Below are 27385 nucleotides of genomic sequence, written 5' to 3'. Positions count from 1 at the left end.
CCAAGAAACGTTATTACTTATTATCAAATGAAAATGGGTTTACAAAAAAAAAATCTTACTGCATATGCAATGCCTAACGATTTTGACTTCTGCACTATAGATATAATAATTTTGACATTTCGAATGGTCCTGAATATCAACCTGGTTGTCTGAGTGGCCAATATACTTGCTCTCCAACCCACAAGTTATCTGTTTGAATCCCACCATGAGTATGGATGTTTGTAGTTGCTTTAAATGAGATTTGAATTTCATTGTCCAAATTACAATGTGAGACCACCATTTGGATGCCTGCAGTGGCTTGATAAAGTTCCATGTTTGATTTCTAGAGCAAAGTTAGTAGATTATATAAACAAATAAATTAAAAATGCAAGAAAAACTAAAAACCACAAAAAAAATGAAAACAAAGAATACAAAAAAATTAAAAATTAAAAATCATCCCAGCTAGCATGGAATCAGTTTGAATCATTTCTCCAATAAAAATAATTATTTTGAAACCAACCTAAAACTCAACTTTTGTTAAATTTCATCCAGCCAGAGCCAAGTTATTGTAATATATAATTTTGATACACTTCAGTGTGTTGTGTTCATGCAGATTTTCTGAGTGAAATAAATTAGAAGGCTTGACAGATTTTTGTAAGAATTCCAAATCCCAAATTTCAATAAAAAAAAACATCCAGCTGGAGTCTATGCTCATGTATTTTGCCTGAAAGCAATATAAAAAGTTAGAAAGGAATTGGGAGGGGGGGGGGGGGAAATAAAGATAAAAATTAAAATGTTCAATGTTTAATACAAAATAAATTCATTTAAAATATAATCTATTAATATAATAATTCATTTCAAATCAAATCCACTCTGCAAAAAAAAAAGTACACTAAACACATTTAAAAAAAAACACTTTTCATTTGCTCTTAGAGACATCATTTGTAAGCATTAAATAAAGCTTGCAATTCATAGCCCATTTCATAATAAATCTTGTTACTCAAGTGTCTGGAACTATGTTGCATAGGAGATAACATCTGTATCCTCACACACACACACACACACACGCGCGTTACTCTCAAGCAAGAAAGAGGAAAAATGCTCACTAATATAAATGATTTCAATTCACATAATTAAAATGTAAATTGAAGTAGTTATCATCAAAAGATAACTCAAAAAGAAATAAAAATGAGAAAAACATATACATTATATTTAAAAATATGCATTAATTACTAGCATTCTTCCAACTGTTGATTGTTAAAAAATGCTATTACTAATAGGCATAATACAGCATAAGATGGTGTGGAGCAGCATAATGCAGTAAGGGTCACAGCTAGTTAACTTGGAGGAGGCCTCTATATTGCCTTAAATTTGAGGACTGCAGAGAACTGATCAGAGCTTCTGACCGAATTTCCAGTTCTTGCCATGGTGTGTCCCATTATTAGGTGTCAAATTATATACTGAAAGAATGAGGATGGGTTAATCAGGTTGTTCATAACTGATTAAACTGTATTGGCTTAAAACACAAGCATTGATAGTATCCATCCATCTATTCATTGGACATCATCAGATGCTGTATGGTCACTCCGATGCTCGGTGATATGCCAACTAGTCCTTGCAAAGTGGTCCAGTTTCATGCTTTTCTGGAGGCTTCAACTCTGAAGATCAGTCACTCCAGACTCGCATCCATCCATCAATGCACCTCATTTACACCGTCTTCTTTTTTCAGGAACTTTACTTTCTGTTACTGTTTTTAGAAGTCCTCTTTCCATCCTTTCAGTGTGTCCAATGAATTTCAACTTTCTTCTGTCAGTATCCTTAAGAAGCTTTAAAGTTCTTCTGATCCTTTCTAGCAACCATCCATTTGTCTGCCTTTCTTTATATGGTATCCCCAACAGCCTCCTGTAGCACCACATCCAAAAGCAGCTAACCCTTTTCCTATCAGACTTCTTTAGGTTCCATCTCATATCCATAAGTTGTTGTCGGAAAAACAGCTGCATCCAAAATGCTCAAGTTTGTTCCTGTGAGATAGATCCATTCTTCCAGATTTTAGACAGGTCTCTGAGTGTTTTTAGCAATTCCTAATCTGACGTCTTCTGAACAGCAATTCTTCACAATAATAATGGATCCCAGGTACTTGCTGACTTCCTCAATTATTTCTCCATTCTTATTTCTCAGGAGCCTCCATCTGTATTTCCTTTGAGAACCATAATCTTGTCTTGTTAGGATTGAGCTGAAATCCTCTATTCTTATGTGATTAACCTTGTCAAGAATTTGGCCTAGTTCTTCCTTTTCATTATCAGCATACCTCAGATCACTTGATCAACTTACCACCTATCCTAATTCCTGTCTTAAGCTCATCCATTGCTACATGCCTGATGTTCTCAGCATCCTTGCCTAACTCCTTTTCTAACCAGAACCCAATCAGTTAATCAAACACCTGTTTTTACTGTGACTTCTTGCTAATTGTACAAGCTGATTGCATGTTGAGGATAACCCATTATTTTCATTACTTTCCACAGTTTCTCTTGCTGAACATATGCAAAAGTTTTAGAGTAGTCTATGAAACAGATTACTATAGGGAGTCTAAATTCTTTATACTTTTCTATGATCTATCTGAAACAAAGGATCTGATCTCTGGCACTTTACCTTTCCTAAAACCTGCTTGTTACTCAGGCATCTCTGCCTGAACTTTAGCTTCAATCCTATTTAGAATGATCTTTAATAAAATCTTGTTTGTGTCAGAGATTAAGCTAATAGTTGTATAGTTCTTGCAATCCTTCATATCTTTCTTCTTATGTAGTGTATGAAAACCAACTTCAAGTCTGCTGTGCTCCTGTCTCCCATATCCTTGTAATCAATCTATGAAACACTCTTATCCCTCCATTCCCTGTGGCCTTAATTAACTATACTGGGATTCCATCTACACCCAGGGCCTTATTGTTGTTAAGCTATTTAACTACTCTCTTTTTCAACCTCATGCCTAAGTGGAGGAGGTTCCAAATCAGAATTTTCCCGGTGAAAGGGTTCTTTCAAATTTTCCTTATCCTCTCTGCTATATAGTTCTTCACAGTCTTCTTTCCATCTGTTTTTTTTTTTTTTATTTCCAGTTCTCCTGTTAGTACTGTTCCATTCCTTTCTTTGATGACATTCAATTTAGGCTTAAACTTGTGCTTTAGGTCATGAACTAAATGAAACATCCTTTCATTTAGTTTGTGACTTGAAGCAGACCATGGTCTGCTTCCAGACCAGTATGCACATCAGAGATGCTTGTCTTCCACCATTGGAAAGCCAAGATGTAATCAGTCTAGTGCCTTGACCTGTCAACATTAGATGTCCAAGTATAGGTCAGCTGTGGGTGTTTCTGGAAACAGGTATTGGTAATAATAGCATGGGCAAATATTCCAACAGTCTTTCACCACAGATGTTATGTTCACCCATAACCAAACATTCCACACTAAGGCCTAACTCTCATACTCTTTCCCACTTTTGCATGTAAAGTACATCATCTCTCCTTGGTAGGCAATCCAAAACAGTCTGATTTTCATAGAATTCCTCACTCTCTTCATTAGGCCTATCTATGTGGGGTGCATAAACTATCATGATTGACATTGGAATAGACCTAAGACCATTCTACCAAAGTATCCTGTCATTAACAAAATTATAACCAAGAAGGGCTCTTGCCTGAACTATCAGTATCACAGCTACCCCATGATGCTTTGAGTCACCTCCTGAATAAACATCTAACTTACCATCCTATCTTTTGAAGTGACCTTCTCCATCTCTTTACAAACAATATCAAGCGTACCCATCTGTAGGCCCTGTACATTCCATGTGCCTATGTAAAGTCCCCCCCCCCCCTCTAAGATTAATCCCAAACCTTCTGAATTCCTCATTCACAATATCACTAACTTTTGTTGGAGACTGTAATATACTTCTCGAACAGGACCCTCTGCCTCAGCCCTGAATACAGCTCTGATTATTCTGCATAACAACCAATACAGCATGAGCTGTATTATAAGGCACTACCATATTAGCATTTTTGGAGTGAAGTCACTGCAAGAAAAAAGAGTGATAGGGTTGTAAAGGCCCTTTCTTGCATATCTGGGAGGCTTTAGTCTCAACACATCCCACCTATTTAGAATGATCGATAGATTATCTAACATGGGATCTGTCTAACATTGGGGTTCGATAGATTATCTAACATGGAATCTGTCAACTTAGCACCGGAGATTGCAAATAACATCAGGCTTGATGTCGCCAACATCCTCGCCCAGTCTTCACCTCCAAAAAAAGTAATTTATCGTCCGGCCAACGCACTGCTCTCAGGAAATTAGAGAAAGAAAATAAAGTATCGTCACCACCAGAGTGAATAAGGGTAATGCCATGGAATACAATCGGAAAATGGAGATTATCCTCCAAAATTGCTCTGCCTACATCCCACTAGCACACGACCCCACAAGAACACAAGTTAAAAAAATTAAAACTTACTTAAAAAAAGTATCTTCCTGGCCTCTGGACATTACGAAAAAACTCAACCCCCCCCCCTGAACGTACGGTTTACCAAAAATCCACAAACCCAATTCCCCCACTAAGACCTATAGTAGATGCCACTAACGCACCTTGCTACAAACTGTCAAAACAGTTGGCCAACTCTCTGACCCCCCCCCCACACACACACACTGGACTTTTTACATCCTATATAAAAAACTACCCATTTTAAAACCCTAATAAGAAATCTAACCTTAAGTAATACAGACATATTCGTAAGCTTTGACATCTCCTCACTGTTTACCAATATTCCCTTAATTGATACCTTAATACTCTTAGAAAATGTTTTTCCTTCTGACATCTTAGATCTCTTTTCCTTTGCCATCAATTCTGGTTATTTTTCTTGGAAGAACAAAATCTACAAGCAGATAGAGGGAACCTCTATGAGTCTCCCCCTTGCCAATTTTTATATGGAAAGTTTTGAAAAATGAGCCATAGATTCAGCCCCTCTCAAACCTATTTGGCCTCATGGCCCAGACACATTAGACTCCTTCCTCAGTCACCTCAACAGCCTACATCCAAGAATCTAGTTTATGATGGAAAAGAACAATTGTTTACCCTTCCTAGATACCTTGACGGTACACTTTCCTTCACTGTATATAGAAAACCTACGCACACAGGCAGATACATTCACAAACTCTCCCACCACCACCCTCTCTCAACAATATGGCATTATTAAAACTCTAACCAAGAGAGCCCACAATCTTTGTTCCAGTGGAACCGTCCTTACAACTGAGCTCGACCACATACACAACACTTTCCTCTTCAATGGCTACAGCGATCACAGTATTAAAAAAAAATCAGTTCCTCCCCCCTTCCCCGGTCTTCTTTGCAGAAAGAGTTTAGAAATGCCATCACCATACCTTACATCTGTGGCACATTGGAAAAAATAGCCAATATTTTAAAAAAGTACAACCTACACACAGCATTCAAGCCCCACCGCAAACTTGCTACCCTTATCCGTTCCACAAAAGATCAGCTCTCTCAGTGCCTGGAGTTTATAAAGTACCCTGTTCCTGTAAGCTGGCGTACTTTGGACAGAACAGGCAGATCAGCAACCAACCACCTAGAGGAATACAAGTCATACATCTGCAACCACGACTATGGTCAGTCAGGCCTGGCTGACCATGTCTTGGATACAACCCACAGGATCTCATGGAAAAAAACCATGCTACACCACAGCAAATTCAAAAAAATAGAGACTATTTTTAGAATCAGCATCAGCTCTCAGAAATCGACCAAATCTTAATAAATATGGTTGCATTAAGCTTCCTAAGATTTGGGAAACACTTATCATCAGAGATCCCACCTAGAACTGCCCTTAGAGGGTGCTCCACCTAGATAGGACTTTAGAGTCATCCACGTGGTTGAGCTTAGTATTGTATGGTATTTGCGTATATGTTACATTATTTTTTTGTAATCCCTGAAGATGTCTCGGTGACTGAGACGAAATATAGGAAGTATTAAATTCTGTTTTAATCCTTTCTGAGTGCTGTATACAATTCATTAAACCTCTAACATGATGTCCTCACAGCACTTAAGCCTCTACACACAGACTAAATGCAAGGATGATCTTGAATTACAAGCAGTATCAAATAGAGTAGGGAAAATGAACAGCAAGACTTCTTTTTGAAATCATAAATCACATTTAATAAGAATAGTCTTATTCATTGTGATATTGTTGATAGTGTTTTCTTCTCATGATGGTTCGAGATACTGGATTATACAAAAGATATTGTATATGGTCAACATTTAGTTTTGAGCAGGATTAAAATGAATTTAATGTTGAAAAATATGCACAAAAGTTTTAAAAAGAAAAATAATCAGGCACCTTTCAGAAGTGGTTTGTATGCTTAAATATACAAATACTGTTCATGTAAAAAAAATAAGTGTTTGAAACCAAGAACGAAACCTTGGAGACTCTGTTCAACTGAAGAAAACATTGATGGACTCAAAAAGGTTCATGATGAAGTGGTTTGCATGGAGAGTAAAATCCAGACAAGAAATTAGAGACAACCTTGGAAAAAGAATAAAACAATAAAAGTTCTGAACAAGTAAGTAGACTTTCTAAGATAATAAAGAGAAAAATGTAAGAAATTGAAGTAGTGTTTGCATAAAAGTAGCTAAACAAAAGTCATGCTAAAAATAAAAAGAATGGCAAAATGTTCTAGTCACTTGAATCTTAGGAATGGACGAAAAATAACTGTAAACAGAATCAGAGATGATAAAGGTGGCATAAAAAATGAAGGCAATAAGTAACGGAAGGGGAAAAAAAACTACTTTGGAAGATTTTAAACAAAAGAAGTGAAAGAACAGTGGTTAAATAATTCATGTTAAAAGTTTAATGAAGTGAAACAGCACAAGGAAAGGATTAAAAATAGCATTTCATTTTTCTAATATTTCATCTGTTACACATGCTAGTATTCTGTAATTTTTGAGCATAATTAAGCCAAGGTTGTGTGATCACTTAAACAAATGGAAAGGGAATGGTTTGAAAAACAAGCATTTTATGGCAGGAAGAAGCACAGTCAAACACAAAGATGTAGGTGAATTAATACAGTTAGAATTGCCAGAGAACACCAAAATATGAGATCTGATGATAATGAAATCTCGACAGATAACAGAAGATTGTTTTGGAAGAAACTTTTTTGATGGGATAGATGAAGATGGAGCAGAGCTTTTCATACTACTCATATATAAAAAAGGGAGAAATAAGACAATATGAGTATTAGAGAGAATTTCCTTACTGAGTGTTCCAGGTAAAATTTATGCAGTCATACCTTGTTGGTTGAGGGGGTTAGTATGTTCACTCTCCAACCAACAGCTTGCTGGTTCAAATTCTGCCTTGATTATGGATTTTTATATTTGCAATTTAGGTGAGAGATGAATTTTATTGTCCTCTGCAAGATTTATTGGAGCCTGAAATAGCTTGAAAAAGTTCCATATTTGATCTCTAGAGCAAGATTTTCAAATTAATATAAAAAATAAAATAAAAATACAAAAAATTATAATAAAAAAAGAAATCAAGTAAAGGGGATAAAAATCCCTTATTGTTTTTCAGCCAGTATGCGAAACTCTAAGCCGACGAACTTGGATCCGCCAACAGTTCGTCGGCATGAAACGTTTAGATCATAGTTTTCGATCTTAGAGTTTCGCATACTGGCTGAAAAACAATAAGGGATTTTTATCCCCTTTACTTATCAACCTCGTCAGAAAAAATAGCCGTTTGGCTTTTCATCTTAAAAAAAGAAATCCTTAGCCCATCTGCAGTACTAATACCATGCACACACTGCTTGGAAAGAAGTTAATGGACACCATAATGTGAGAAATAAATTGCCATGGTACCCACCTTAATAAAATGTACAACTTCATTTCGCTGCAATGACAATGGTCAGTTCTGTAGAAATGCCACAAAGTAGGAAGCATTGCATTGTCCAGAATGTTCAAACTCTCTGAGTTCAGTGTTCGTGGCACCACAGAGGTCCAAGGCCAAACCAGGAAAAAAAAAACAGGACCATCATAGTTGGAGTTATGCACTTCGATTAACAGATTTTCACTGGATGTCTGCCCCACCCAAACCAGTCTCTGTTCGGTAGAGAATGTGTAGTCACTTCATAACATGTCTTTCCAAGTTTCCATGTCCCACTGTAAATGCTGTTTGCACTACTGAGACGACTCTGCATGTTGGTGCTGGTAATGTGAAGTTTTCATATTGCAGTCCTACCATGTAAACCCATGTTGTGAGCCTCACGTCTGAATATTTTTGTGCAGATTCGTGTTCTAGTCGATGCTCAAACCCCACATTCGATGTGCTGGCTGATGACTGGTGGCTTTTACATATTATCTTCCATAACACAGCACCCTATGGTCATGTTTGGTGTGAGTGGTGGTGGTTCGTCCAGTGTGGGTAGCACTTACAGTTGATTCCCTGCATTTCCATCTCAGTATGGTATCACTGACAATATGGGGTTGCCCAAACTGTCATTCATTTGCCGAACAGATATGCCTGCAACGTGGCATCTCTTTCAAACTCCATCAGTTTCTTTCTTGCAGCCATTTTACCCATATGCAATTGCACTGACTTAGGAGCATCATATTCCTCCAATTTATAACCTCTACAAACATGTGACTCATCACATGGCAAGATGCAATTTGCCCATGAGGATGTCCTTTGACTTCCTTCCAAATATATATAAGGTTTTTGCAACCCATCATTGTGGGATCATGTAAAAATAAAATAATTACTTGAGTAGAGATAAGAAACATTGTGTTAGAGAAAACTTAAAAAGAACAACAAGCCAAATTGGAGTTCACAGGATCATACTTTCACTTTATGACAAATAGTTGAGAAATCATGGAATTATAACAAGGTGTGGCAATTAAATTCCCAGAATGGCCTCACTGACAAGCTGTGGTAGAGGTTGCACATATGTGTTTGTTGCTTTCAGTGCATAAATGAGTGAACAGAATTTAAAGTAGCACATTAACATCAAGTTTCGTGCAAAGTTGGCCAAAGCGCAAGTGATATTCACAACCAATGTGCCCTCTAATTTTTGCTGGCCATTGTGTGATTTGTTTCCTTACACTTGGATAATGGATTAAACCAACAATATAATTTCTTGGCATCTTTAATTTATAGTATATCCAAGTGAAAAAAACTTTCAGCATCTATCTTTGTTTATTATATGTAGTTATTTAGTAGTTGCTGCAGTTTAGTTCAGTGTATTCATAATGTGTCATATCTTTCCTGTGAGAAGTGACCACATACTATCTACTGTTTTTCCTCAATAATACCTGGTATGTCATAAGTTATTTTGAGGTAATCTGTAGCTCAAGCAGTCTTAATAAATATGGAAAGGAGAATACTTAAAATTTTGCATTTAAAAATTTGCAGTGTCTTTTATTGCAGAAAAAAAAGGATTTTTTTTTATCTACATTAAGCAACATGAGTCACTGTATGTTTTCCAGAAGAAAATTGTTTTATAGTTTTTGTTTTAGCTATTACATAATTAAAATGTAAGTTCAGAGCTTCACAGTGGAATTATTTTGATAAGGAAGTTTTCATTTAAAACTATAATTGATTTTTTCTATTCTGTAGGGAAATATGCAAAAAGGAGATGTTTGATTTGAAAGTTGCTCTATGTGAAAATATATTTGAAGTGCGGGAGTTTGCAGTTGATAGAAAAGCTAAAGAAATGTTTTCACAGAAATGATTTCCTTTCTTTCTTATCAAAGAATTTCTTGAATTTCTTTCTGTAATTGAGTAAAAGGAAATTAAATAGTGTTTAAAACTTGCAGTGATTTTGCACTTTGGACTCGAACCTTAATAGAAAACATTTCAGCATTAAACATTCATTGCTACATGATGGAAAGGAGAGAAATATAGCATGTGAAACTGAAATGTGTGTTTACAGTTTGCAGTGCTTAACTGTTTGTCAAGTATCAGAAAACAGCAGTATTTTCAAGAAGTTTATTTATTACAAGTTTGTTCAATTTACCTGTGATCAAGCTAGTGTAAAAATCATTCATCTAGTATTACATGTTTGTTCACAGTTTGAGATGAAGTAACTCAAATGTGTTACATATTATTCTTAAGTAATGTCCAAGTCAGGATGTTTTCTCATAAAATTAAGAACTTTTCAGATAGAAACATGGCAACTAAATTTTTTAAAACTAATAAAGGTTGTTTAAAAAAAAAACAATTAAAACCTGTTAAACCCCAAAAGAGTATACTGAATTAACTGAAATAATTTAATTATAATTAATTATAAGTCATAACCCATTTTTATTTTTGTAAGTGTTAAAGGAAAAACATGAGGTATTTAATTTATGATGTGACACTTGAGGAAGGGGAGAGGTGATCCAAAAGTCTAACAAAAAATGGGGCACTTGAAGGATTATCGCTAGTTAATTCTAATTCATTCTGGAAATATCAAAGGATCCCAAAAGAATGGGAAACTGGAGCAATAATAAATATTCACAAAAAAGGTCCCATGGACAAATGTGGAAATTACAGAGGCATTACTCTCTTAATAACAGCATCTAACCTATATGCAAACATTTTAAAGAACAGAGTAATTAAATATACAGAAAATTAGAAGAATTTAATCTGGCCACTTTTCTTCTATTTATTGACTGCGAAAAGGTTTATGATAACTTGAACAGAAATCTACTCTGGAAAATATTACAAGATGAGAAAATACCTCCTCATTTCATTAACAAATTCCTGCCATGTACCCTCAAGGGGGGTGTACAGGATATGATAGTACTACATGAAAAATTTACATCGTTACTAACTTCCTATATACAATTTTCTTCCAAATCTGTCTGTTACTTGTCAAGACTCCAACGTTATCAGATCTTATATTTCTATCTTCTAAGGCACTTTTTACTGTATCAATCTACCTATATCTCGGTCTTCCTCTGAGTCATTTCCTGCCAACCTGGCAGAGAACACTTGTTTTGGTAATCTTTAATCACCCATTCTGTTTAAGTGACCATACCACCTGAGATTAGCTCTGCTAATGCATTCGTGGATGCTGACAAGGTCAAGTTCTTTCATAATATGCTTGTTTTTAATATGCTATTGCCATTGATGCCATCTGTTCGTGCCCCTAATCTTTCTCAGGACTCTCATATCTGCTGTCTCTAGTCTTTGGCGAAGTGTTTTACTTCTCACTAAGATCCATAAGTTAAAACTGGTTTGAACACTGTCTTGTATACAGCTAATTTAGTGTTCCGACTAATTTCTCTCTTATTCCATATGAATTTATTTAATTGACTTTCTACCATGCCAGCTTTGCTGATTCTGTTGTCTATTTCCATATTTACTTTACCATCTTCACTACAAATCGTGCCTAAGTAGCTGAAATGTTTTACTTGTTCCACAGGTTTTCCATTCACATTGCAGTTGACATTTTCAAAACTTCTGCCTATTTTCTTTGTCTTGTTGTTGCTGACCTTCATACCATATCTATTACAACAGTTATTTAATTTGGTCAGGGAATCTTGCAGACTTGTAGCAGATTTATTTAGAAGTATAACGTCCTCTGCATCAAGCAAAGAGATGACATTAACATCTCCAATTTTGATAACATGTTTAATACTACTTTCCTTCATAATGTGATCCATATAGATAATAAATAACAGAGGGGATAATGTACATCCTTGTTTGACACCAGATTTAAAAAATCTGGTGTCAAACCATCTTCTTGTACTTCCTACAATTCTGACTGCTGACTTACAACTCAAATAAAAATGCCCCATTAACACCAAATAACTGTAGCGTTTGGAATAGCTTCTCTCTTGGCACCTTATCATATGCCTTTCCCAGATCTACAAAACTTAAATACAGATCTTTGTTATATTCCCAGCCAATGACAATCAAGGAAAAGAAGGAGTAGCCATAGTATTCAACACTAAATACGAGGCTAATCTTCTTGAATGGCAAGATGTCTCAAGTAGAGTGATATGGGCAAATATCAGAATGGGGAACTGGACAATGAGACTGATGTGTGCTTATGGTCCCGCAGAAGGCTCTACTAAGATAGAAGTGGAAGAATTTTTTGTAGCTCTAGAGAAAGCTACTGACACAATGAAAAAGGAAAAGTTTTTGGTCCTTGTTGGGGATCTAAATAGCAGAGTAGAAAGTGATTGTGAGACATACAAAAATATTTTGGGAAAATTTGGAGAAAAGAGCAAAGCTAATAATAATGGCAAATACCTGGATTTCTGATCAGGACATGGACTGGTTATTACTAATGCCATTTTCCAACATAAAAAGGTGCACAAATTCACATGGAGAGAAGAGGCAAGGAATAAGAAAAGTCTCATTGACTATGTTATTGTTGATAGTGATGTTTTCTCCCTGGTGCAGGACACCAGAGTGTACAGAGGATTTGAAATTGGAAGTGATCACTATTTAGTCTTGAGCAGGATAAAATTGAATTTCATAGTGAAAAGAATAACATGTAAGAAAGTTTTAAAGCGAATAAAAGTTGAGCAGCTCTCAGATGTGAACTGTAGACTAAAATACACAAAGATTATTGAAGAAAAAATGAAAGAGTTTGAGAACAGGAACTAAACCTTGGAGATTCAGTGGCAAGCCTGGAAGAAAACCCTGATTGATTCAGCCAGAGAGGCATCTGGTGAGTTGTCTGCAAGGATAGAAAAATCAGAACTCTATGTTGGACACACAAAGTTAAAGAGGCAGTGAAGGAAAAGAAGAAAGCATATCAAAAGTTCCTGGCAAATAAGTCAGCTAGTGCTCTTAGAGAATACAGATACAAATGTATTCTCTAAGAGCATGAGAGCTAAACAAAAGTCATGGGAAGACTTTGGCAACAACATAGAAAATAAATATCAAAAAGTGGCAAAATATTCTGGAGGTTGTTGAAGAAGCTCAGAAATGGAGGAAAGTGTGCTGTAAAAGGAATTAGATATGCTAAAGGTGACATGAAAACAGGAGAAAAAGATATCCTTGAAGTATGGAGTAATTACTTCGAAAAATTGCAAAATAAAACAAGCAGTGATAGCACAGTGGTAAAAAATACTCAACAGACAAACAGTCAGGAATACATATCCATACTTGAAATAGAAAAAGCCATCAAAGGCTTGAAATGTGGAAAGGCAGCAGGAGTAGATGATATTCGACCAGAAATGCTGAAGTATGGCGGATAAAAGTCTTACAGTGGCTGCACTGCATAGTTCAGAATGTCCTGGACAGAAGGACGAATTCCTGATGACTGGAGTAGAGCTCTCATAGTACCCATATATAAAAAGGGAAATAAAATTTAATGTGAAAATTACAGAGGTATTTCTCTACTGAGCGTTCCTGGTAAGATATATGCAAGTATACTTGAGAAAAGGTTGAGAAGAATTCTGGAAGAAAAGCTTGGTGAAGAACAAGCTGGATTTAGCCCAAATAGAGGCTGTCAGGATCAGATCTTCACTTTACTACAAATAGACGAGAAATCATGGGAATATAACAAAGATCTGTATTTAAGTTTTGTCGATCTGGAAAAGGCATATGATAATGTGCCAAGAGAGAAGTTATTCAATATGCTACAGTTATATGGTCAATGGGGCATTATATCAAGCAATATTTAGTCTTTATTTGAGTTGTAAATCAGCAGTTAAGATTGAAGGAAGTACAGAAAGATGGTTTAATGTTAAATCTGGTGTGAGACAAGGATGTTCATTATCTTCTCTTTTATCCATTATCCATATAGATATGGATCTATATGGATAATGAATTTTTATTTCATTTATATAACGAAATCAAATTTTATCCATATAGATATGGATCATATTATGAAGGAAAGTGGTATGAAACTGGTATCAAAATTGCAGATGTTAATGTCAGCTCTTTGCTTTATGCAAACGATGTTATACTTCTAAATAAATCTGCTACAAGTCTGCAAGATTCTCTGACTAAATTGAATAACTGTTGTAATAGCTATGGTATGAAGGTCAGCATTAAAAAGACAAAGACAATGAAAATAGGCAGAATCATTGAAAATGTCAACTGTGTTGTGAATGGAGAACCTGTGGAACAAGTAAAAAATTTCAGTTACTTAGGCACGATTTTTAGTGAAGATGGTAAATTAAATATGGAAATAGACAACAGAATCAGCAAAGCTGGTATCATGGGAAGTCAATTGAATAAATTCATATGGAATAAGAGAGAAATTAGTCAGAACACTAAATTAGCTGTATACAAGACTGTGTTCAAACCAGTTTTAACTTATGGATCTGAGAGCTGAGTCAGAAGTAAAACACTTGACCAAAGACTAGAGACCGCAGATATGAGAGTCCTGAGAAAGATTAGAGGCATGAACAGATGGCATCAATGGCAATATCATAATGAAAACGAGGATATTAGGAAAGAACTTGACATTGTCAGCATCCAGGAATACCTTAACAGAGCTAATTTAAGATGGTATGGATACTTAAACAGAATGGGCGAGGAAAGATTAGTAAAACAAGTGTTCTTTGCCAGGTTGGCAGAAAAACGACCCAGAGGAAGACCATGATATAGATGGATTGATATGTTACAAAGTGCCTTAGACGATAGAAATATAAGATCTGATAATGTTGGAGTCTTGACAAGTAACAGACTGATTTGGAGGAAAATTGTAGATAGGAAGTTTCTACAATTTTCTAGATTTTTCATGTGGTACTATTATATCCTGTACACCCCTTGAGGGTACATGGCAGGAATTTGATGATGATGATGTTATATTCCCATGATTTCTCAACTATTTGTCGTAAAGTGAAGATCTGATCCTGACAGCTTCTATTTGGCCTGAATCCAGCTTGTTCTTCCCCAAGTTTTTTTCCACAATTCTTCTCATCCGTTTCTCAAGTATACTTGCATAAATCTTACCAGGAACACTCAATAGGGAAATATCTCTGTAATTTTCACATTCAGTTTTATTTCCATTTTATATATATATATATGGATACTATGAGTGCAATACTCCAATCACCTGGAATTTGTCCCTCTGTCCAGGCCTTTTGAACTATGCAGTGCAGCCACTGTAAGACTTTTATACTTCCATACTTCAGCATTTCTGGTCAAATATCATCTACTTGCTGCCTTTCCACATTTCAAGCCTTTGATATCTTTTTCTACTTCAAGTGCGTATTGAGTGTTTTTTAATCACTGTGCTAACACTGCTTGTTTCATTTAGCAATTTTTTGAAGTAATTACTGAATACTTCAAGGATATCTTTTTCTTCAGTTTTCACGTCACCTTTATCATCTCTAATTCCTTTTACAACACTGTTTCCTCCATTTCTGAGCTTCTTCAACAACCTCCAGAATATCTTGCCACTTCCTGATATTTATTTGCTATGTTCCTACCGAAGTCTTCTCACAACTTTTGTTTAGCTAATTTTACACAGTATTTAGCTTTCTTACATTTGTCTCCGTATTCTCCAAGAACACTAGCTGCTTTATTTGCCAGGAAGTTTTGATATGCTTTCTTCTTTTCCTTCACTGCCTTTTTAACTTTGTGTGTACACCGTAGAGTTCTGATTTTTCTATCCTTGCAGGCAACTCACCACATGCCTCTCTGGCTGATTCAATCAGGGTTTTCTTCAAGTCTTGCCACCGAATCTCCAAGGTTTAGTTTCTGTTCTGAAACTTTTATTTTTTCTTCAATAATGTTTCTGTATTTTAGTCTACAGTTCACATCTGAGAGCTGCTCAACTTTTATTCACTTTAAAACTTTCTTACATATTATTCTTTTCAATATGAAATTCTAGTTTATCCTGCTGAAGACCAAATAGCGATCACTTCCAATTTCAAATCCTCTGTACGCTCCGATATCCTGCACTAGGGAGAAAGCATTGCTATCGACAATACCATAGTCAGTGAGACTTTTCTTATTCCTTCCCTCTTCTCTCCATGTGAATTTGTGCACATTTTTATGTCGCAACATGTGTTAGTAATAACCAGTCCATTTCCTGAGCAGAAATCCAACAGGTATTTGCCATTATTATTAGCTTTGCTCTTTTCTCCAAATTTTCCCAAAATATTTTTGTATGTCTGACAATCATTTTCTACTCTGCTGTTTAGGTCCCCAACAAGGACCAACTTTTCCTTTTTCATTGTGTCAGTTGCTTTCTCTAAAGCCTCAAAAAATTCCTCAACTTCTACGTTAGTAGAATCTTCTGTGGGGAATTGGATGTGAGACTTATATGCACAAATAAGTCTCATTTCCAGTTCCCCATTCTCATATTTGCCCACGTTACTCTACTTGAGACTGCCTGCCATTCAAGAAGATTAGCCTCGTATTTAGTGTTGAATGCTATAGCTCCTCCTTCTTTTCCTTGATTGTCCTTGCCTGAATATAACATTTTGTATTTATTGCTGAGAAAGATCTCACCAGTTTTTGTCTTTTTTATTTCAATCACTAATTGTGTCGATCTGGTACTTTTCTAATTCCTCAGCTTGCTCCATTTCTTTGCCATTCAGGCTTCTTATGTTGATGGTACCGATCTTGAATTCTGGTAATGTTGAGTTGGGGTAAGTTTTAGGATTTGTTCCAATAGCTGACTTTTCGCTGTTTGCCCTGATTCCTTGTCAAAAACAACGGGGGTCTTGTTTAACCAAACAACGCCCCGGCTGGCATGAAATTCTCTCAATGTTGTACCATGATTTGAAATTTTGGTTTTAGCCTATAAGAATACAATTTGGTCGGCTAAATCCCAAATTGCCAGCCCATCCTCATTCGTTCAGTATCCAGGTAAATACCTAACAGAGTATACCACAAGAAGGTGAGGATTGGACATTAAGTCAGAATCCCTGGTCGGTTCTCCACATTCCTTTAAAGGCTTTGTGGAGGTCTCTCAGTTATACAGCTTTGACCCTTAAACACCCCACCTCCTCAATTAATTAGTGCAATAAAAAGTCTATACAGAGAAACAAAAATTTGCATCAAATTTGAATGGAACATTATTAGAACCTATAACTATAAATAAAAGAGTAAGAAAAGGTTGTGGCTTATCCCCAATCCTATTCAACATTTATATAAACAAAATCCTAAAAGAATAGTAAACAACTGTCAAAATGAGTTAAACTAACAAATAATATACAGCTAAATGCAATACTTTATGCAGATGATCAAGTGCTAATTTCAAATTCAGAAGATAAACTCCATTTTTCAACTAACCATCTAAATGAAAATCTCTGAAACAAAAACAAAAGCTATGGCAATGTGTGGAAACATCCATTCAAAAAGTCAAAACTGATTGTGTGCATCGATTTATTATTATGGATGAGACTTGGATTCACCATTACACACCAAAATCCAAACAGCAGTCAAAACAGTGGACAGAAGCCGGTTGTTCAGCGCCGAAGAAAACAAAATTATGCTTAACAATAAAATAATAGAACACGTTACAGAATTCAAATACTTGGGAAATATAATCTCACAAAACAGTACTGATTCACAGTTGGAAGCAAGACTACAAGTTTACGATAGAATGAATGGCATAATTAAAAGAAATTTTGGAAAACTAATGACTAAAGAAACTCAAGATTACATAATATGACCTCTAAACCATCTCTCATATTTGGAAGTGGAACTTGGATTCTAAAACAAAGAAACAAAGACTGGAAGCAGCACAGATGAAGTTTCTAAGACCTCTCCTGGGACTCACTAGGCTAGATAAAAAGAAAAAAACAGCAATAAGAGAACGATTAGATACAAAAAAACATCATGCAAGAAATAGAAGAATATCAGCAAAATTGGCTACACCACAGAAAGGATGAATAACAATAGGATTCCAAAATTAGCATATAAATATAAACCTACAGGAGGAAGAGACCATGGATGTCCAAGATTAAGATGGAAAGATCAACTTCATCTGCAGAGCATAAACAGGGCATAAAAGCTTATACCTGAATTGCTCAGACAACGACAAATTCTAATTCATTATAATCTGATTTGTTTATAAACCAATGTGCATATGTGTGTGTTATTTGTCACCTGAATGATCTTGATTTTGACAAATGATCAAAAAGTATTATTATCTGAGACCTCCACGGAATAGGGACTCCTCAAGGGAGGCTGTTATTCTTGAATTAAATGGATTATTTAAAATATTCTATATATAAATGTATTGCCCAAGTTTTATTTAAGTGGAAATTGTTTCATTTATATATATATATATGTACTGTATATTAGTAAATCTGTACTGCACCTTGACAGAGACTATCTTTAGAATTAAGGAATAACCCACACTATCTTTAAGTGTATCAATTCATATCGGTTATTGATACAATAGACAGTTTCTCCATCTAAAACAGAATGCTTACAGCCAGTCACTGATTATAATACCTACAAGCAAATTGGGGGAGATATTGGTAGTGGTGCCAGCCACTTATCACAGACCCATTTCAGTTACTGTCTGTTGCACAAGCAATATGTTTTTTGTTTTTTTTTATCTGCTAATGCCTTTTATTCTCCTATAGAGAGTAGGTGAGGCTGTTTTAGCCCTATCTCACTTTTGGAAACAGGGGCAGTTCAATCTCCACTGGTAGTCAGTCAGAGATAGCTGGCCCAAGACTATCACTAATTATATATGGCATCTGGTGAAGAGAAGTGGGTGACAAGTGCCACCATCTTGTGGTCCCTAATCCTAACACTATGTTTACTGTCTGAAATGGTGTGGGCTCTACAGTTGATTTTCTTGAGTTTACTGGATAAAAAACCAGAGTTTCCAGGAGAAAAAACTCACTTGCCTGTGCCAGAGATCAAATAACTCAGGAACTGGTCGAAAAAAGGCTTAGAAAAATTTCCTCTAGTCAGTGACTAGAATTGAATTTACAAGGGTGGTCTGAAAAATTCTCAGCCTCGACCATAGATGGCAACACTATCGGCAAGATTTTTTTTTTTAAGTTGGTACATCTGTCATAAATATCCATGCGAAATTGCAAATCATTCTATCAAGTAATTTGTTTTATACAGCTGTCTGAAGCAAAAGCATTGTCTGTATCCCTTGAAATGGATAAAATTGAGTATCGTGTGATTATAAAATTCTTTGTAAAAGAAGGTTTAACGGCAAAAGAAATTCATTCAAAGTTCATAAAAGTTTATGGGCACTCTTCTCCTTCATTTTCGACAATTAAAAAATGGGCTGGCAAGTTTAAACGTGGCCATACCAGCCTTGAGGATGATTCACGTGAAGGACATCCCAAAAAGTGTAACAACACCAGAAATCATTGATCAAGTGCACGATATGGTATTGGATGACCTGCGAGTCAAAGTGCATGAAATTGCTGAGACTATAGGCATTTCAAAAGAACGTGTTGGATATACGTGTTTTGCATGAAGAATTAAACAATTAAACATGAACAATTAAAAAATGGGCTGGCAAGTTTAAACGTGGCCATACCAGCCTTGAGGATGATTCACGTGAAGGACATCCCAAAAAGTGTAACAACACCAGAAATCATTGATCAAGTGCACGATATGGTATTGGATGACCTGCGAGTCAAAGTGCATGAAATTGCTGAGACTATAGGCATTTCAAAAGAACGTGTTGGATATACGTGTTTTGCATGAAGAATTGCAAATGAAAAAGCTTTGCGCAAGATGGGCCGCGTTTGCTCACAGCAGATCAAAATTGCACTTGCATGAAAATCTCTGAACAGTGCTCTTGGAGCATTTTAACAAGAATAAAACTGATTTTGTGCATCGATTTATTATTATGGATGAGACTTGGATTCACCATTACACACCAGAATCCAAACAGCAGTCAAAACAGTGGACTGAAGCCAGTTGTTCAGCGCCAAAGAAGACAAAGTCAGTTCCATCAGCAGGAAAGGTCATGGCATCGGTGTTTTGGGATGCTAAAGGTATTTTGTTTATTGATTATCTTGAAAAGGGTAAAACAAATAACCGGGGAATATTATTCTGATCTTTTAACCAGGCTAGACGAAAAAATTCGTGAGAAAAGACCCAGTTTGCAGAAGAAAAAAAAAATCATCTTTCATCAGGACAATGCACCTGCCCACAGAGATGTTTTGGCAATGGGAAAATTAAGGGATCTGCACTATGAATTGTTGGGACATCCACCCTATTTCCCAGTTTTGGCTCCCTCTGAATTCTGTCTCTTCCCAAAACTAAAACTCTTCCTCACTGGTCAGCATTTTTCTTCGAATCAAGAGGTAATTGCAGCTCTAAAAGAGTATTTTGCAGATCTTACTGAGATCCACTACAAGGACGGGATAATGGTGCTAGAGCATCGCTGGAATAATTGTATTAGTCTTAAAGGAGAAAGTAATTTTGAAATTATAAATTCGTTTTTTCATTGTTAGACCGAGAACTTTTCAGACCACGCTCGTATGATTCTCTTTCTTCATGCAGCCTAATGCCGTGGATGCACTTCCACTGAGCTTGGGAGAGTGTTAATCCTGACAAAGTGATCATTTAAGTAAGCACACTTTCAAGAAAAGATCACTGATCTGTGATCTTTTCATAAATTCTGTTTTATTTTATTTTTTAAATGGGGAGGTACCTTTTTCTTCAAAATTGAGAAGGAATGATGAAGTGAATAAGCTTTATAGAAGTATTCCTATTATTGAAATTTACTTAAATCAAGCTGATAATTTTCAGTCACTGAACTTCAAATTAAACTGAAGTTTATTCAGGAAAATTGGGCTGAGCCTTCATACTTTCTTTTGATGATACTTTTAGCTTCGACTCAGTTCATTCCAATTCAAAGCAAAACTGAAATGAAAGGTTCAGCAGTCATTGACTTCCTGAACTACTCATTTCAGATAGTATACAGGGCATAAGGAATAATTGGATGGGAATTTTGAGGCTTCGGTGGAGGAAAAGAATGAGTATATGAATCTAGATTTGAATTTTTTAACATATGTGACAGGGCTAGAACATCAACGACAAATGATGAATCATCCATGTTTCATCTCTTTTGTACAAGCTGCAAAAAATGGAGTAATGATGTGGAAAATATTCACATGGCACAAATTGGACCAATGCTTTTTCTAAAGGGACAATAAAATGCTACCACCCACACACACATATATAATATAGATGAGAGGTCTCAAGACTATGACAGGACCATGTATAGGGCAAGTGGTTAGAGAGAAGAAAGGAATTTCTTGATATGTTTCTTGAAGAGTGAGGATTGTAATCATTGGAGAAAACTATACATGAATGAAAAAAGTTGGTTTGATGAATTTAGAGTTGAACTGGTATATGGGTTGACCATCAGCTGCTCATGTTCATACATGATTAGAGATAAGTGTAAGAATGTTAGTGCCAGTTCATTGGAACATGGAACAACATCCATGAAAATACATATAGAAAAGATATATAGCAACAGAGTATGTATGAGAAAGTGACTGAAGGGAGTCAGTGTGAGAGGGATCATCTGTTAAGCACATAACTCTCTTTTGCATACAATCTGCTATTCTGAGGGATGTTTTATGGGCACCCCAAATGCAAGCACAATGTTCTAAGATTAGATGGATGTGAGATTTATGAAGTGTTAAGAGTTAAGCATAAGTATCATAACAAAAAACAAATAATAATACCAAACTGTTTGGATGCTGAAGGGATTATAGATATAATGTGTTTGTGCTGGAATAAGCTAGAGGTAAATATTTCTGTGTTCTGAAGAGGAGAATGTGAAACACGCATCTTTTCTGTCCACTCCATTTCCTATGTCATTATTCAAGTGGTATTCAGGATTGAAGTATCACTGCCTTGAAAGATCTAGAGATCATTTTATTGCAATAGATTTGACTTCAAATTATTTCCCTTTCTTTCACATTATAATGAATAAATAAAACTATTTGATCCATATCCACATTTTTTTTATGAAATGAGAGAAAACCTAAAATGTTAGTATATAATATAACATTCAAATCAATTTTAACATATGATTCTGAGAGTTGGCTGCGTGACAGAATCATATTAAAAACCAATAATTTTAATAAATCATATTATAACCAATGAGCAAGCTGCATGACAGAATCATATTAAAAATGATTGTTAAAAAGAAATGGATATTATTAGTATCCAGGAATGCGTGAGTAGATCTATTTTAAAATGGTATGATCTCTTGAATGAGTGAGAGATGAACGATTAGCACACAGGTTTCTGAAGCAAAAATAGCTTATCAGAAAAGGATCAAGGTTTAGATGGACATTAAAAGCATATGAGCTGCCCATGGAGATCTCACAAGTACTAGACCAGTTTAAAAGAAAATGGTCGACAGGCAAATTGTGAGGAAACCTGATTTTCGACCATCACGGTATCCATTTCTCTGTATAGTAAGGAATGCAGATAACTGGCTATGCTGTCAATCCTATATCCATTCTTCACCTTCTCATGATATGTTTCATTAATAAATATCCACTTGAATGCTGAAAATAGTAGGGATGGAATAGCTATTTAGGATTTAGCCAATCAAATTGTATTCTGTACTGACTGAAACCAAAACATGCACTATGAGTGGAATTTGTCTTGTCAAATACAATCCCTTACTAAGATACACACTCAGTTCTACACAGTACTGAATGCTTCTAATTCTGTGTCCAGATATTTTATTTGCACAAAACATGTAGATCTGCATGTTGGTTTTAAATATACACCATCCAGGGCTAGATAAATTATGCAAAATCCTACTTGCAGTGAAAATAAAATACTCGCCGATGACTCTTCCCCCAATTTTTTAGTGATATGTCCTAATAAGGAGTTCCATAAAGTGATTAATGAAGTTCTGTTGTTGTCTGAAGACCATTCCCTTTATGTGAAAAGCATTCCAAGAAGGAGGAGTCACTAAATAAGAATAGGAATAGCAGCAAAAACAACATTGAATGTTTAGAAAATATAATTTGCTACATTACTTTTTTTTGGAGTGGAATGGCCTTTTCCTATGCATTTACTTCTGTGTTTTATTATAGTTACAAAAGAAAAAAAAAAAGGATTTTGTTTAGTTATTTTTTATTAAATAAAAAATGCTCTATTTTGCTAGTGGCCTGAGATCACTATCAGGCATTCTCTGTTACTTCAAAAAAACAGATTTTCTGATAGTTGGATGAAATTTGGCATGGGGGGGGGACACTTATTAATTCATTAATAAAACGATGTAAGAGTCATAAGTCATGTCTATTTGTGTCCATGAGTCTGTTGATTACCCAAGCATGTTCTAAAACATTTGATGAATTTTTTATATGGTGTACTAAAATTCTTTATAGTATTAGAATGTTTGCATTATAGTTTGTTTCCAGTCTTTCCACTCATCAGTGACCTGTTTATCAAGGACTCAAAATGTACTAAAAATGTTATTATGATAATATGGGGTTATAATTGTATATTTGGGGCTGTTTGTCTGTTGCACCTAAACTAATAAGTTCAAAAATCAAAGACAAAATTTTGTGGAAACAGAAGGCATTATAGGTAATTTATTTAATTAAATAATTAATTAGCTATTAGTTAATTCTTATTATATCAAACTACCAACGAGTGCTATCCGGAATGCCCCGTTTTATTTTATTTTTCATTTGTTTCAGTGTTTAAAGAGAAACCAATAAGATAAAGCACCAAAGGAATTGGTCTCCACTTTCTTTCACAAAGCTGAGTTCAAACCCTATATATATATATTGGTTTGGTGGGCAGCAGGTGATTTATAGAAGAGAATTATAGTTTTCTTCATACAAAAGAAACAACCTGTAAAACTAAACTAACAGCACAGTCAGAAAATGATTTTTAATGACAAAAAAAAAAAAAAAAATGGCTTGTCACAGATTTAATGCATCATGTAGAACAGTGCTTCCCAAACTGTGGGCTGTTGCCCCCTTGGGAGCCATAGGTTTTGTTGAGGGGCGCTGTGAAATAATGAAAACAAATTTAAAATCTTTTAAGACTAAGTAGATTTTTTTTATCTTAAAAGAAACGTATTTAATTTTTATTATTTATTATTTCTTTTTTGTTATTTTTTATATTTTAATGGAAAAAAATCACACATTGGTGTGGGTTCACAAATTTTGCTTCCTGCGTGTTTCTGTGCTTAATGAATATTAGTAAATATATGCTTATTCATATAAGTTTCATTTCAAAGCAGAAATCTAAGAATTGCAGTTTCAAATATTTCATATGATATTGGTGTAGCAATATTGAAACACATCCATCACATTAAATTGTTATTAAACTTGTTTTATGTTTTTAATTCTTTCTTTATTACTAATCGTTTTACATTTCATGTGCTTGTACTGCAAATGTACAATAACAGTATATCTATCTGTATAAAAATATGAGATAATGTGCCATGTTAAATGTGTATGTAAGATGCTAAAAATGTAATATTTGCATTTGATATTTACAATATTTGCTGTGTATGTTTTGTATTGAATGTATATACAATAAATATTATAATAATATATGTCTGTATTACGAATTTTTTTCGAGGGAGGCCATGAAATATTTTAATTTTTCCAAAGGGGGGCCCTGACATCCAGAAGTTTGGGAAGTACTGATGTAGAAGCTTAATTACAGGAAGAGGTGGTCTAAAATCATATGTAATCTAATCCATAATTCTTTGTGTTTGTATTATCAGTGGTACAAAAATAGGCCCGGGGCTAAGCTTCCCACTATAAAATAATAATAAAAAATAATTCACTACATGTCGATTAAATGAGTGTTTATATATATATATAATTTAATTTTTTATAAATCAGCAACATTTTAATATGCTTCCTGAATCTGAATTCCATACTTACTGATATAGCAATTGTTGGTGTTGAACCTAAATGAAAATTAGCATCATGTAATTTTACACATTTTTGTCTGTGTAATAGTAATAAGTTTACTGAAATAAGAGCCAACAGGCTTCACTTCAGCGAAGTAAAATTATTCAAAATTAAGTGGTTATTGAATACCACATTATTTCTTAGCTGAATAAGAAACTCAAAGATAGGAAATCTAATCTAAGAGTTTCATGCCGAATATAGAAAACTAATATAAATAAAGATCGGCGAGTCCAAGCATAAGCTAACACCTGGTAGTGCAATGCTAGGGGGACTCATAGTAAAGGTGGAGTAAGCTCCGATCACTGTCCTTAGTATTTTCCCATAATGTAAAATACAGCTCCTAGGAGATGTATTACTCTTCTACATTATGAGAGAAGGTCACTACCCAGACTGGTTTTGACCTTTTTTCAGGTCTCATCAGTGAGTAGGTAGACCTAGATGTAATACTAAGGTTTCAATGGTCAGAACTTATATCTTTACTGTATGAGTTGCCAAAAAAAAGTGCACAAATACATTTACTGAAATAAGAGCCAACAGGCTTCACTTTGGCAAAGTAAAATTATTCAAAATTAAGTGGATATTGAATACCACATTATTTCTTAACTGAATAAGAAACTCAAAGATAGGAAATCTAATTAAGAATTTCATGCCGAATATAGAAAACTATATATAAAGATTGGCGAGTCCAAGCATAAGCCAACATCTGGTAGTGCAATTCTATGGTGACTCGTTTACTACGAGTAGTAAAAGAGTCATTTATTACTCATTTACTACGAGTAGTAAACGAGTCGTTTATTACTCATTTACTATGAGTAGTAAACGAGTCGCCCTAGAATTGCACTACCAGGTGTTGGCTTACGCTTGGACTCACCGATCTTTATATAGAGTTTTCTATAGTCGGCATGAAATTCGATTAGATTTCCTATCGTTGAGTTTCTTATTCGGCTAAGAAATAATGTCGTATTCAATATCCACTTAATTTTGAATAATTTTACTTTGCCGAAGTGAAGCCTGTTGGCTCTTATTTCAGTAAATGTATTTGTGCACCTTTTTTGGCAACTCCTACAGTAAAGATATAAGTTCTGACCATTGAAACCTTAGTATTACATCTAGGTCTACCTACTCACTGATGAGACCTGAAAAAAGGTCAAAACCAGTCTGTGTAGTGACCTTCTCTCATAATGTAGAACAGTAATACATCTCCTAGGAGCTGTGTTTTACATTATGGGAAAATACTAAGAACAGTGATCGGAGCTTACTCCACCTTTACTACAAGTCACTCTAGCATTGCACTACCAGATGTTGGCTTACGCTTGGACTCGCCGATCTTTATATTTATATATAGTTTTCTATATTAGGCATGAAACTCTTAGATTAGATTTCCTATCTTTGAGTTTCTTATTCAGCTAAGAAATAATGTGGTATTCAATATCCACTTAATTTTGAGTAATAAGTTTAGTTTTCTACAAACAGGCAGTTGTGATGCACTGTTTTCATAAATAAGTTTTGCTTCTAGTAGCTAAGTAGAAAGACAAATACCACCTTACAACATTCTGCATTTCAGGCTCACTTATACCACAAAATTTCTTGAGACTTGAGGGGGTGATTGATAATTTTGCATTCTCCATACACTAAGGGCTGATTACATTAAAAAAAAAAAACTTAAGCTAATTCATTCATCATATTTAGATTGCCTTTAGTAGGTAGATAGAATATTTCATATCTCTTTTTTTTCTCTCGTTAAGTTATTTGAATTATCATTGTCGACATATATCTTAAAGGAATGTATAATATACTATGATAGTATTACATAATTAAATCTGCATTATTATTTGGATTATTTCACAACAGGTTGAGCTAAAAATATAAATAGTGTTTATTTCTGCATCAGATAAGAATTAGGTATGCTTTCTATACAGAGATGGGAGAGTAATGGGAGTACTAGAAGTCTCGAGGTCAATTGGTGATGGTCAGTTCAAAGCATTTGGAGTTATATCTGTTCCTGATATTCGACGATGTCAGCTTGGAAGCAATGATCGATTTTTTTTAATTGCTTGTGATGGGCTTTGGAAAGTATTTACCTCAGATGAAGTAATCAGAATTGTACTTTCAATTGTGGAGGTAAGGTCATAAAATATTAATGTGATTATACTATCTTTTTTTAAAGTATATTGTAGAAAAAATGTATATATTTCAGTCTTTTTATATGTTCAGTATTCACTGAAAGAGAGTGTATTCAAAAATATACAGAGCATTAACTACATGTAAAAATCATAGTTTTTGATATAATAAAGTCTGCTTATTAATGCCTTTAATGTAAATGTTACTGTTTATCTTTCCCTTTGCGTGAAAAAAACAAACCCTATTTGTGTCCTTTTTAACATATATCTATTCAGATTTCTTCTGAGTGGCTTTTCTGGCCTACAGAATAAATTCTACAAGCTATATACATCTTGTAATTCCCTGGCTTCTTTAATGATGGAGATCAAATCCACATTTCTGGCCAGTCATTTATCTTCCAATTTCTCTCTGTTATACTGCTTATGTTACTTTGTTCTGACTC

General features: G+C 34.9%; 1 protein-coding gene across 1 annotated transcript in view; it reads left to right on the top strand.

Annotated features, from left to right (window-relative positions):
* Positions 1–27385, top strand: part of LOC150105397 (integrin-linked kinase-associated serine/threonine phosphatase 2C-like) — a 177199-nt gene that overhangs the window by 125212 nt on the left and 24602 nt on the right. Inside the window, exon 7 of the mRNA XM_090394128.1 lies at positions 26742–26943. Within this exon, the coding sequence (XP_090250254.1) occupies positions 26742–26943 (202 nt within the window). The remainder of the gene's footprint in view (positions 1–26741; positions 26944–27385) is intronic.

Source organism: Typopeltis vanoorti, chromosome 6, assembly GCF_054136105.1.
Source record: "Typopeltis vanoorti isolate ZY-2024b chromosome 6, IOZ_Tvanoo_1.0, whole genome shotgun sequence".
NCBI lineage: Eukaryota > Metazoa > Arthropoda > Arachnida > Uropygi > Thelyphonidae > Typopeltis > Typopeltis vanoorti.
Note: the sequence above shows the minus strand (reverse complement) of the source record. Positions and strands in the feature narration are given on the sequence as shown.